Source organism: Ranitomeya variabilis, chromosome 8, assembly GCF_051348905.1.
Source record: "Ranitomeya variabilis isolate aRanVar5 chromosome 8, aRanVar5.hap1, whole genome shotgun sequence".
NCBI classification, from domain to species: Eukaryota; Metazoa; Chordata; class Amphibia; order Anura; family Dendrobatidae; genus Ranitomeya; species Ranitomeya variabilis.
In genome coordinates, this window is record NC_135239.1 from 79,448,339 (window position 1) to 79,462,551 (window position 14,213).

The 14,213-nt window shown below is 36.7% G+C and overlaps 1 protein-coding gene across 1 annotated transcript in view; it reads left to right on the plus strand.

Moving 5' to 3' along the window:
- COL11A1 (collagen type XI alpha 1 chain) overlaps positions 1-13,765 on the plus strand; it is a 278,226-nt gene extending 264,461 nt beyond the window's left edge. The window contains exons 55-67 of the mRNA XM_077277390.1: positions 497-550; positions 641-748; positions 914-967; positions 1,651-1,704; positions 1,966-2,073; positions 2,212-2,265; positions 2,806-2,841; positions 3,148-3,201; positions 4,278-4,524; positions 5,997-6,109; positions 6,319-6,387; positions 6,867-7,100; positions 11,985-13,765. Coding sequence (XP_077133505.1) covers positions 497-550; positions 641-748; positions 914-967; positions 1,651-1,704; positions 1,966-2,073; positions 2,212-2,265; positions 2,806-2,841; positions 3,148-3,201; positions 4,278-4,524; positions 5,997-6,109; positions 6,319-6,387; positions 6,867-7,100; positions 11,985-12,131 — 1,332 coding nt within the window. The 3' untranslated portion in view covers positions 12,132-13,765. The remainder of the gene's footprint in view (positions 1-496; positions 551-640; positions 749-913; positions 968-1,650; positions 1,705-1,965; positions 2,074-2,211; positions 2,266-2,805; positions 2,842-3,147; positions 3,202-4,277; positions 4,525-5,996; positions 6,110-6,318; positions 6,388-6,866; positions 7,101-11,984) is intronic.
- The last annotated feature ends 448 nt before the right edge of the window (positions 13,766-14,213 follow it).

Below are 14,213 nucleotides of genomic sequence, written 5' to 3' on the forward strand. Positions count from 1 at the left end.
CACATTGTGGAAACCTTGATATTCATAAGCTGTTGATCTGCCCCTTTGAAAATACACAGTGTGTGGAGAAATGCAACAACTAGTAAAGGGAGGGATCGGGATTAAAGACACTCAAGAATAGAAGGACTCAGAACACAGTTCACAGAGAGCCTCTACCCATAGGGAATGAATGGAATAGTGGCATGCATGGTCACTGCACTGATCTGATGAGGCATTCTGAACTTGGGATCAGTGGGGGTCTGACACCTATCTTTTGTCCAATGCCAAGAGCTATGATAGTGTCTAAATTATGAATACATTGACTCATTTGTATCATTTCAACAGTTTTGAAGGCATCATATCTTCTTCTCCATAATTTTTACCATAGCGTTGGATATCTGTGAGGCCTGTTCACTAATGAGGCTTTGTGGATGCACTGCTTTACTATACTTACATATAAACCAATGTAACAAAAATTGCATTTGATCCATGTTACATGTCTGATCTTTAATTCCAGGGACCTCCTGGTTCTCCCGGCGCAGAGGGAAGACAAGGAGAGAAAGGTGCAAAGGTGAACACATACATGCAGAAATACTTTTAGGCTCTTCAGTTCCATAGTCACTCAGATTAGAATATTAATTGTTAAAATTATGTCTTTAAGGGTGAAGCTGGATCTGAAGGACCTCCAGGAAAGACAGGGCCAGTTGGACCTCAAGGACCATCAGGAAAACCAGGTCCTGAAGGTCTAAGAGGAATTCCAGGGCCTGTGGTGAGTAAACATTTAATTAACCATATTTGTCAGTGTTAGTAATGATTTACTGTATATGGTAAGGTCCGTTTATGAGTTCCATGTTCTCCAGTATCTTTGTTTAGGCATAATGTAAAGTTATTGTAATATGATTTAGGATTTTTTTTATGTACTCATATTATTTAGGGAGAACAAGGTCTTCCAGGTGCACCAGGACAAGATGGACCCCCAGGCCCAATGGTAAGTGGCAAACACAAGTTATTACTTATAAGGCATAGATAAGATATAACACATGAAATTCCTGAGTATTATCACTGTCTCAAAATATCCAACTACAAACAAGTTAGTGACTGAAGTTTAATGTTTATCAGGGCACCGGCCAACTGATGGTCGGGAGAGATGTCTGATTTCTGACTGTCAATCGCATTGTTCTCCCTGAGATAAGTCACTGGTTGAAGTGTCAATTGGATACTACTTAATAGAAAAGACACTCCTTGGCCGAGCCATCTCTCCTGTTAATGGGAGAGTCGGCTGAGAGGGTTGTCGGCCAAATGATCAGCCAAAGCATTGTTTGGCTGACAACCATCTAATGTGTGTTGACAACCTTTACATAGTTACTTGCTATATCATCTTATTATACTATAAGCTGGACAACATGACCTTATTGTCGGTTTCAGGGACCTTGGAGATGTGTTTGACATTATTCCTGGAGTATTTCTTAAAGGACATTGAATTATTTAAAAGCTTTCCATGAACTATACAATGTTTGTAAATTATAGAATGATAAAGTCATCTTATAAATATATTGTACATACTCCAGTTACCCCTATTTTGTTTATCGGTTTATCTTACACTATGTTACTGTATATGTTAAGTCTTAAGATATTTGTACAGATGATACAGTGTCTATTTGTTTTATTTAGGGTCCCCCTGGACTTCCAGGTCTGAAAGGTGATCCTGGTACAAAGGGAGAAAAGGTAAGCAACTTTTCAGGTGTCATCAATTTCCTTTTCCAATAAAAGGGATTTTAACATATATGAGCTCTCTGTCCTTCGATTTAGTCTAGTTACGTAGTCTTTTTGGGCATTACTTTTAGTGTTTCCTTTTGGAATGTTCTACCAAATATACATTATGCCTCCTATATATATGCTACTGTGTGCCTATACAGTTTTTACTGAAGGATCTTCCTGATGGATTTTATTGGTGGTAACATATATCTTGTTTTGAACAATTTGTAGGGACATCCTGGTTTGATTGGTCTTATTGGTCCACCTGGAGAGCAGGGTGAGAAGGGAGACAGAGGACTTCCAGGTCCACAGGGAGCTCATGGATCCAAGGGTGATGGTGTATGTGTGAATTATTATATTCTTCATTTTTCCTACTAATAGCATTTTCTTTTACGTTTCTCATTGTTAAGATTTTTTACATAACCATATTATCTAAAGTGTCAAATCTCTTCTAATATACCTATGTGTCTCCAACAGGGTATTTCAGGTGCTGCTGGCCCCAACGGTCCTCCTGGCTCTCCTGGCTTGCCTGTAAGTATCCAGTAAAACATCAGTTATAGTCATATAAATAATATAAATGATAACATTCATAGACTACCATTCAAAACTACACAGCCGGTCAGAAGTTCAAATGTTATCAATAGAGGTATTAATTTTTGAATAGAATATTTTAGCGTGATCAACATATAATATTCTATAGATTGAGATCTATATGTGGGGTAGGTTTTATTTCCTCAGTTAGAGTCTATTGTTTCCATCAAAACAACCACAGCAGAGGTTTGTGCCACCAGCACCGATTGCCCTGCCTCATTCATTTCCAACACACTCTCATGGATAAGCCATATTTTAATGGGATAATCATCTATTATATATATTTTTTAAATTGAAAACGCTCATGGTTTAAAAAAATGAAATTATTGAAAAGCTTGAGAATAAATATCTAAACACATATAGGGTAATTATTTGATTAATTGTCTTTGTTGGAAGTAAAATTGCAATTCACAAAAATGTTTTTAACTTTTCTAAAGCAACTGGTTGAAAAATCTAATATTTATTCTTATTTATTTCCAGGGCCCTCATGGTCCTAAGGGTTCCAAAGGTTCAAGTGTGAGTATTTTGCACTTTATAGTTGTATATTTTCATCTGTAATATTTTCTTCTTTCCCTTACGGCATCCAACATCTTCTGTGTTTTCTAACTCATGTTTAGTGTATTCGAAGCCTTTCATCTCCATCTCAGGGTGATATCTATTGTTTCTGCTCTTTATTCAACCCTTTAGCTATTTTAAAACTCACAGAGACAAATCTTTAGGTCTTTTCCACAATTTATTATTTTGCATTTGATGAACGTTCATACTTTTTCATTAGTTTATACTCTATATTCATTTATTTACTTTTTTAAACATTGATTTTAGGGTCCTTCGGGTCAAAAGGGAGATTCCGGTGTGCCTGGACCTCCTGGTCCACCGGTAAGAAACCTTTTCAACTTTGAAGTTCTGTAGATAGTTAAAAGCCAAGTTTAGCAGTAAAACAGATAAACACAATGTGAATAGCTAATATAAATCAAGATTTAAAACTAGATTTCTATTCGCTATTCACATGGCGTTTATCTCTCTTACTGTATATAGTTTTAATGTAGGTATATGGATCAAATCATGAAATATTATGTGTCTTTGTATATAGTTTGTAGTTTGGAATTGGGCATGCTTTCTGAAGAAATCTAATAAATGTATTAAAGGGATTATTTTATCATATATTACCTATAGTTTAAATCAGGTTTTTGTGTTATTTGTGCTGTTTTTGTTTCAAAAAGTTGGCAATGTTTGTTTTTCACCTCATGATCTTTATTAAAGAATAAAATTTGTAATTTTGCAATTTTCACACTGACCACTGGGGGTATTTTAAAGTCATACTTCCTGTCCTTTGAGGAAGAGTTTTTAACAGACTTGTTACCAGAGGAAAGAATACAATGACACATAACACCTCTATACACAGCTAATAACACCAGATCCACCAATCACCATAGCTGATGTCACAGATGACCAAGCTCCCTTTTCCCTTCACAAAGATTGTTGCCCACAAAGATTGGGTTGGAGCCTGTCTATTGCTGTAATTTTACATGTGAATTTTTTGATACAATAGGAATTTATGGTCTAATAAAAGCCCCAATGGCCAGTGTGAAAATTTCAAGATTTCTAATTTTTATTTTTCATATTTTTATAGACTATGATATGGAAAACTTTTTTTTTAAATTTCCAAAAATGTTTAAAAGATAAACTTTACACAAAAACTTGATTTAAACAATACTTAACTTTGTGATGAGTATGTGATGACACATTCCCTTGAATGAAGATTTATTCAAAATCTATAGAAGTGCTCTAGTTGAAAAGAGGTGGGAGCAGATTTGGACCGATAGATGTGGGGTAAAAGTAAGGAACTGTCCCTCTTTATTGTGAGAGAGTCATGCATATGATTGCAACACTACTATAGAATAATGGCTTATCATCTGGCAGCAGAAGGCTAACTTGACTATGTTTTTGCTCAGGGTCCACCTGGAGAAGTCATTCAGCCATTGCCTATCCAATCATCTAAGAAGACTCGTAGATCCCCAGATGGCATGATGGCTGATCTTGGAGACAATATTTTGGATTATGATGGTATGGAGGAGGTCTTTAACTCCCTCAACTCACTGAAGCAGGATATTGAGCGCATGAAGTACCCAGAAGGATCCCAGAACAATCCTGCTAGGACATGCAAGGATCTTCAGCTCTCTCATCCTGAGTTCCCTGATGGTATGTAGGCAAAAATAAATACTACTATGTCCTTTCTTATTAGATAAAATAGTAATATGTCCTTTCCTACTAGATAAAATAGTACTATGTCCTTTCCTAAGAGATATTGCTTTATGCTTTACATGAAATAGCAAAACTAGTAGGCATTGTAATGCATTTCTTATGTATTCTAAAGATCCCTAAATGGTAATTTTCTACCATCGCGGATATTACACACAGATTTCAACTTTCTCATTGACCCCACAGTCTTTATATTTCCATGAACGTTAATGAAAACGTGAAGTCACATACCTTACATACATTAATAGCGTGTCTGCCAGTGTGATCAGCCTTATTAAATACAAGGCTTGTATCTGAGTCACTGATTATCCTACTTCTGTCAGTCTCTCATGTAATACGCAATAATTTGACCAATTCATCACATGCTACGTGCAAAGCAGAGGCTATTGGTATAACCATAATCTAGTGACAGTCAGCAGAGATACAATTTATGCCAGTCACAAACTGACTATCATGCCAGCCAGATTAACCTATTCTTTTCTAGATATAACTGTGTGTTCTTTGTTAACGCTTTTCAAATGCAATGTTATAATTAGAAGGATTTTTTATCATTAGGCAAGGTATAAGTTTGACACCCACAGACAGTAAAACCTATATATTATGTTTCCTTTCCCTTTCATCATTAATTTTTTACTAGCGGTTAAGAGTTCACAGCTGTGTCATTGTGGCTTGTTTTATGTACATATAGACTTCCATTATAAAATATGTAAGTTTATTTATTTTGCTTTAAACATTAGTATAAATTACTATCTTATTGCCTATGCCAAACAATTTACCCTTGACATAACGAATACAAATGTATGGACAAATCACCCATCTTGCCATATGATTGGCCTACAGAAACACAATAGTATACTTTAAATATAAATTGGTATGCAGTTTTGTTATAGAAAAAGGATAGGTATAAAGATATTGTGGAAGGCCAAGTTATATGTCAAGATGCCAAGACATCTTCAAAAACTATGTCAGATGCTCTTAAAACCAATAGCCATACGGGCATGCGTAACTCGGTCAAACAAGCATGAGTTCTCAAACGAGTGAGTATAGTAACCTGCTATCACACCTCTGATGGCAGCTTACCTCCCATGATAGAAAAGGGTTGGGTGTGTTAAAATCCAGAAATACCTGATGCTTCTTTCTCCTTATATCGTCTATCCAGAGAGAGTTGGAAGATCCCAATAGACATAAGATAGTGAGCTGGTCCTGCCTTCATCGTGAGGTTGGGCGGACTTTGCATTTATGTGTTTGGGCACACTTTAGTCTTTTTTTGTTTATATATGCTGTTGACATTACTGATCACAAATCATTAACATAAGAAAGCAGCATTACAATCCTAGAGTAAAAATGTTAACAATTAGAAAATACCTTCATGTTTTATGATTTAAAACGTGCATTTCTCTTTTTTATCTTAGGCGAATATTGGATTGATCCAAACCAGGGATGCTCTGGAGACTCATTTAAAGTCTACTGCAACTTCACTGCTGGAGGAGAAACTTGCATATTTGCAGACAAAAAGTCAGAAGGAGTAAGTTACATTGTCAGTAGTTGAATGTATAGAACATTTTAGTTTTTAGATTTGTTTTTAAGCATGATCAACATTTCTGGAATAAGTGACCTCACCGAATAAGGATGATATTCATAGGTCTTTTGCCTTTTTGCATTCATACTAATTATCTATTATATTTTCTTGCTAACTGAAGTAATATATTTATTTATTCTTCATCTTGAAAACAGGTACGGATTTCATCATGGCCAAAAGAAAACCCTGGTTCCTGGTTTAGTGAATTCAAGAGAGGAAAGCTGGTAGGTCCACCAATCTAGTTAATACTGTGTTAATTAGGCACAAAGAATAACTAGATGACAGAGCCAATTGAAGACAATTTTTGGCAAATTGTAATAAGCTCCTCCTCAATCATATATCTGCACTCCTCAATAAAAAACACTCAATGAAGTTCTTCACTAGATCTGAATTTAAGCAGGATATAGACATGAACTGAATGTCCAGTCGTAAAAATGTTCTATGAAGGATGCTTCTATTGATCTACAGACAACTCTTGTGTTCCATACCGTACAGAGACAAGTTATGAGTGGTCATTAGTGATGCAATTAAGCAAGTACAATTTTATGACTCTAAATACAATTTAGAACAAGCCATACACATAACATATTTCTAGGCCTAGCTTTCAGTCCTACAATACAAATTAGGTACTCAATAGATTGATACATTGAGGTGTCAATATCATGTGTATGCTACTGACAGTTTTGTTATTTCTTCTCTGTAGCTGTCCTATGTTGACGTTGAGGGCAACTCAATTAATCAAGTTCAAATGACCTTCTTGAAACTCCTAAGTGCCTCCGCTCGACAGAACTTCACTTACAGCTGCCACCAGTCAGTAGCCTGGCATGATGCAGTAAATAATAACTATGACAAGGCCCTGAGGTTCTTAGGTTCAAACGATGAAGAAATATCCTATGACAACAGCCTTTTCATTAAAGCTCTGCATGACGGATGTGCGGTAAGTAAGAACAAAGATATGTTAATACTGATAAAATTATACAAGGTATTACGAATATATGTACAGGCAATGACGTAACTTGAAGCTTGCGGGCCTCAATATAAAATCTTTAATATGGCCTCCAACCATCTTTGGTCTTTAAATAGTATTGGTCTGGTAACATGAGACAGAAGGTCCTTTCGGAATGGGTGCAGCTGCCACACCTGCTTACATAACTGTAGTTATGTCGGCATATGGACGTATGGACTAATTATTAAGTGTAGGAAAATATAAAGTGAAAATATTAAAAACCGCGACCACACTATTGGAATCAGGACCCACTGATTATATACTCCGGACACTTATATACAAGGCTTTCTATCAAGAAATATTTAATTCATAAAATGTCACTGGTTTGTAATGAGGCACAAATATAGTAGCACTGGAATAGTACAATATATAAATGAATCAATACACTTAAAAACAGAAAATATAAAACAATACATAAGTATAAAAAAGATACATATGATTGACTGTCCAGTCTACTGAAAAATGCCAGAGGGTTACGCCTATATACCATAAACATAGTCTGAATCAGTGTCGAATGGATGTATGAGCAGAAATGTCATATCGTATCACCAATGGTTGAATGATGCACTTAATGGTGCTGGTCACTGTGATTTCAGATCAAGCAGTATGCCTCTAAAGAAAGGTCCTGCATAAAATATAGTAGGTCTGCTGCGGGAGTGTGATCCCGTATGTTCCCTTAAGTTGTGCTAGTTAGATGGCAGTGTGCTCCAGCCGGTAGCGCTCCTATACCTTGGCACATGTGAAAGGGGCATGCTAGAGAGGTGTGTGACATCACTTTTGAACACTACAGGGCCTCAATGCGACCACAAAACACTAGATGTCTTGTGACCACATCAAGACCGCGTAACCTTTATCAGACAGGACAGTCAAGTATATGTATCTTTCTATACTTGCATATTTTATATTTTTGTATTTAAGTGTATTTATTCATTTATATATTGTATTATTCCCATAATACTGTATGTGTCTCAATACAAACCAGCGACATTTTATGAATTCATTATTTCTTGTTAGAAATCCTTTTAAATAAAAGTGTCAGGGGTAAATAGTCAGTGGCTCCTAATTCCAATAGCGCAGTAGTGGTTTTTAATATTTTCAGTTTTTATTTGATTGACCCTGCATCACTGCCAGGAGCTACACACCCTTTATAGCCCCTCAAAGGATCCGCTGCTTTCAGGACAATTAGTCTTGTACTTGAGGAAAATGTAAAGTATTAATCTGTTTGAAGGCTAAAATCACACCACACAATATGATTAATGTGTATCATAACTAGAATTGAGCGAATTTTTCAATATTCGGTTTGGCTTACGATCGCTGGCGAATATTGTATTAAGCAGTATTTGCTGAACATAGCCGAACGTCATTAGAGTCAATGAGAGTAGAAATGAGCGAATATGTCCAGATGTTTCCGAACATTTTCGCACATCTGATATCATAACCAGTAGTCGTGTATCATTAGGAGTTTTTTTTAAATACAAGTACAGCGGCTCTATACATGGCACTGTGCCTGGCACTGATGCTCAGTTCCAATACAAGACAATGTACTGAACCCACAGGCTGGAACTTGCTTCTCATGTAGCTTTCTATAGCTAAGAGGCTAATTTATGAAACCTAAAAGCAAGTCGAATTCCCATAGTTAGTGACTGTCACTTTTTAGAACTTTGACCTGAATGTACAAGATATTCTGCACCAAATAGACTGCCATTCCCTCAATACAAAAGGAAGAATGTAAAATATAAATCTTTTAGAAAAATCTGAATTTCCTCTTAAAGGGAACCTGTCACCACGTTTTTGGAAGATGGGATAAAAATAGCGTTAAATAGGGGCAGAGGTGGGCGTTACATTAGTGTGTGTGTTATGCGTTTATTACCCACCTAAGTTGCCGAAATAACTTTGCAAAGTCTCCGTTTTCGCCTGTCAATCAGGCTGGTCAGGTCACATGGGCGTGGTGTCTTCACCCAGATTTGGCGTAGTTTTCCGTTGGTGGCGTAGTGGTGTGCGCATGCCCAAAGTCCGGAATCCTCTTCCAGGGGATTTAAAATAGCGCGGTGTTCGTTATTGCATTGGTGATCGGTGGGCGCGGCCATCTTCCTTTGGCCGCGCGTGCGCAGAAGCGGCGCTCTGCTGGCCGCGGCTTCAGGAAAATGGCCGCCGCGATATCCATCTGCGCACGCGCGGCATCCCGCGGCCATTTTCCTGAAGCCGCGGCCAGCAGAGCGCCGCTTCTGCGCACGCGCGGCCAAAGGAAGATGGCCGCGCCCACCGATCACCAATGCAATAACGAACACCGCGCTATTTTAAATCCCCTGGAAGAGGATTCCGGACTTTGGGCATGCGCACACCACTACGCCACCAACGGAAAACTACGCCAAATCTGGGTGAAGACACCACGCCCATGTGACCTGACCAGCCTGATTGACAGGCGAAAACGGAGACTTTGCAAAGTTATTTCGGCAACTTAGGTGGGTAATAAACGCATAACACACACACTAATGTAACGCCCACCTCTGCCCCTATTTAACGCTATTTTTATCCCATCTTCCAAAAACGTGGTGACAGGTTCCCTTTAAGTTTCAGGAGGAATCCTTCTTCCATGCTAAATGAAAATGAAAAGGGTTTTTTCCACACCAACAAGCACAAAGCCGTGTTGTGCATTAATGCATCTCCTTTGCTTTTGATGGACATTTGTTTTCATTTCTTCCGAGTCAGTAACAAGTGCTACAACATGTGGAAATTGGAAATCTTTATTGATGCAGCTGCTTTCATGACTTATGGCAAAAAAAAATCCAAAATGTACTCCAATCAGCAACCAATAAAGTCTCTCAATCAATTAAGATCTAGAATAATAAGCATTGTAAGCCAATTTGACATTCCACAGAAAAATAATATAAAATAATATGAAAGGACTTGACATGAAGGGAAAGCAACAGTTATCAGGTTAAGAAAAGACCATTATACCATTATAACGGCATACTTCAATGTCATTGGGTGATTGGAGGCTTTTCACTATTTTTATAATTGTTAGATTTTCAGTATTTAGAAATATCTTTGAAGTTCATAGGGCTGGAATGTTAGAATTCTTATTACATAAAACAAACAAAAATAGCATGTGTGATATTGTTTTAGAGTATGTCTTATCAGACTTGATGAGGTATGTATAAGTTTTCTAGAAAAACTTTATTGCAAGGGTCTAAATTGAGATATATGTAGAATCTATACTGTAAAGTTAAGACTGTACCCTATCAAAATGCAGCCACAGAAATTACGTTAGTGGACGTGCTGTATTGTTGCATTTGCAAAACCCTAAAGAATAACTATGCAATGCTTCTTTACGCCAATGATGGACCTACAGGGAATTCAATATTTTGTGGTTGATTGTGTAACTGTGGAAAAAAATTGAGATTACAAGGTGACAATATATGGTCATGCTTAGTGCTTATGCTATTTACAGTGTGTCTCTATTGTATCTAATAGAGACAATCCCAAGCATGATATCCATCAGTCCTGATCGGGCATGTAAACTGAGGTCATCCTAAGGAACCAACCACTTTAAAGTGGTTGTCTATCTTTGGATACAATTCTGCCATCACTCTATGTAGCTGCAGACTTGTGAATTCTCACAGCGCGCACATTGATGCCGTTGCCCAGAGCGTGTGGTCATGTTACTGCGCCTTTATGGTTTGTCTACTTTCGACCACATTCTGACTAGACGTGTCAGGCTTTGTTCAATACACTAGCTTGTTTAGTCGGCTATGTAATGGCAGACTTGAGAATTCTCCCAGCGCTTATTGATGCCATTGCCAGAAGTGTGTGATCATGTTACTGCAAGTATATGATTCACATACTTTTGGCCACATTCTGACTAGACATGTCAGGCTTTGCTCAGTACACTAGCATATCTAGCCAGCATATGACCAACATGTATGCAAATCGCATACTTGTGATCAAGCGCTATGAGGATTCAGAAGTCTTCAGTCACATAGGCTAAAAGTCTGCAGTCACTCTAAGGCTGGAAAGCCCTTTTAAGGAGTTAAAGATGATGAAGAGTTTTTCCTTGGACACCTGAAGTTTTGTTTTAGCCAAAGATGTCTGTGACTTTCTTCATAGTGAAGAATGGGATAAGTGGGTTAAAGGGAAGCTATCATCAGAAAATTATCAGGTTTTTGTGTTATGTATCTTTTAAAAATGGTGGACAATCGTGTTTTTACATGTCACAATCTGTAATAAAAATTAAATAATAGAAATATTCCAATTTTTTACACTGGCAACTGGGGCTCTTTTAGGCCTAATATTATTTCAGGAAACAGCAAGGTTATGATAGCCACAATGGTCGGATCCCATCCCTATCTTTCGCATTGAAGTGTCTAATGAGCATGAGCAAAAGTCATTGTAAAGGGAGCTGGAGCAGGGTCAGCTGTGACATTGCGGTTGTGAGATAGAGGTCTGCCACTGTAATCTTGCCTCTGTTGATAAGTAGCCTTTCTGTACACCTTCCCTCAAAGGACTTGGACAATGAGTTTTAAAAAGCCCCATTGACCAGTGTGAAAACTGCAAGATTATGATTATTTTTTCTTGATAAAGATCATAATATGAAAAAATATCCCTTTCTAAATACATGTAACACAAAAACCTGATTTGAACATTAAATCATTTTTGATGGTAGCTTCTCTTTAAAAAATTGTAGAAAAATTATACAAATTACAGTAATGTATATGGTAAGAGTACATTCTCATAAATTGGTTCAATAAATGCTAAATATGCGACATTTATGCATCTTCATATACTGATGAATAATCTATATTATTCTTTTTACAGCTGAGAAAAGGATATGGAAGAACAGTCCTTGAAATCAACACACTAAAGATAGATCAGTTGCCAATAGCAGATGTTATGATAAGTGACTTTGGGGATCAGAACCAGAAGTTTGGATTTGAGGTCGGAGCGGCCTGCTTCTTAGGTTGAGACTGGAATCTGGACAAGCAGCTTAATAAAAAGTGTAAAAAAAAATCTTCTTAAAAAAATAAAGCGTCAGGCTTTGGATACCACCAGAGACGTATTCGCCACATGCAAGTTTTGAATATGGATTGTGCAGAGGGGAAGAAAAACAAAATGCATAGAAATAAACTCATGGCATATGAGTTACTTAGAATTTGGCATGTGCCCTAAACCTGGGGCAGAATCACATGACTTAAACAGTTGCAAAAATATGAAGGACTTAGATGTGATACTTGCTGTGTCCTCCTTTCAAGGGAAACTTTTGGTGCTGAAGAACATCCAAAACAGGCTTCGTCCATCATAGGTGCTATTCTTGTAAATGGGTTTACCAAATGCTGTATACATGTAGCTACTCTGCATACTTATTATCAGGCTTGCATGTCCTTTTCCAAAACTTGCATGTGACTCTGGGTTGAGCCATAAAACTAAAAGCAGAATAAAACCCAAAAAGGTTCCCCGCTGTCTAGCCCGGATGCAGTGTTTGTACTGTGCAAAATGCCATGTAATTCCAGTGGACTCAAACCCTTCTTTCTGACTCCAAATAAAATCCCTTTGTATATATTGATGTGGAAGACCTCTCTTATTTGCTGTTGCTAAACAAAATAAATCTATATAAATATATATATATTTACATTCTCTATATATATAAAGCCTCAGGTTGCCAAACTGGAAGACAGAAATGATAATCTTAAACTTCACTATTTTTGTGTTGCATTTTTCTTTTGCAAAATGAAACCATTTTGGTGCAATATTTGATGGTGCTAATACCTCATTCCAGGATGTTGTGACATGCATGTATATACCTAAAATAACTTTTTTTTTTTATTATTATTTGTGGTCGGGGGAAAATGTGTATTAAGAGAACTATTTCTGTATAAGATATTTGTCAATTTTGTGTGAAGTCATTGGTCATACGCACGTATGTTTAAATTTATGTATCATCGAGGTTTGTGCGACTTCTAAAACGTAATATTAAAACTGGACGTGAAACTGTCATGTTATGTATTTGTTCAGTGTCTAAAAATTATCCCAGACGGACAATAGATATGTTAATATGTGCTGACTGCTATTTATGTTATCAGCTATTCCAAAAAGACACAGTAATATGTTGGTCAGCAAATCACTACTCCGTTAAACCCACGAATAGCTTTCAGATATTTATGTACACAATTTTGTCAAGGTCATGTGATTCTACCTGGTTGCATAGCAAAATAGGAGGGGCTGCTAGTAACGCCAGTTTATTTGACATCCAAATTTTTTAAATTAGTCTTCCAAACTTCTTGTGGTTTTTTTACTCCCATTCTGGTTTCAGCTGGAAAATAAAGATAAAGATTTTCACATTAAAAATAAAATTCTTTTGTAATTATTTTTCATAATATATGTAAGACTTGAAAATTGTGTGTTACTCTTTCATAAATAAACTGTTAAATTAATTGATCTCAGATCCCACTAGCTCATTTTCCCATGACATTTAATTAACAGGATATAGAATAAACATTTTTTCTCTTTTACTGTTTATTTTTTTTCTATAAAAAATGTTACTGTCACCTCAGAGAAGATATGAAATGTTATCAATAAATTCAAGTCTTGTTTACTTTAAATGTTCCTTTCTTTTCTTAAAAGAAATACTGGGTCAAGTAAAGCAAAAACTGAAAAAATAATAAAAGAAAAGCAAGAAATTATGTTATGACAGTCAAAAATAGTTCTTCTTTTTCAGTAAGCATGTTCAGCATTGGGCAAGATGCTTTTCTAAAAGTAGAATGTCCCTAAGTTACTATTCACTTTCCACTCCACATTGTGACCGAAGATACATTGATCGTTTCCCACGTGCAGGAACCTCAATTAATTCTAGAATGATAAGGCTATAATGTGCCCAAACGCTTTCGGTGATTTCATGGCATCATTATTAATACAAAGTATCCTTGTTCCGGGCATCAACAAGGAGTCAAACCCACTAATGTCGAACTGAAGATAGTCTAAAATGGAAAACTTTCTAACAGTAGAGCCAATTCCAAGAGATGGTCAGAAGTAAAAGAACCTGGTTCTTTG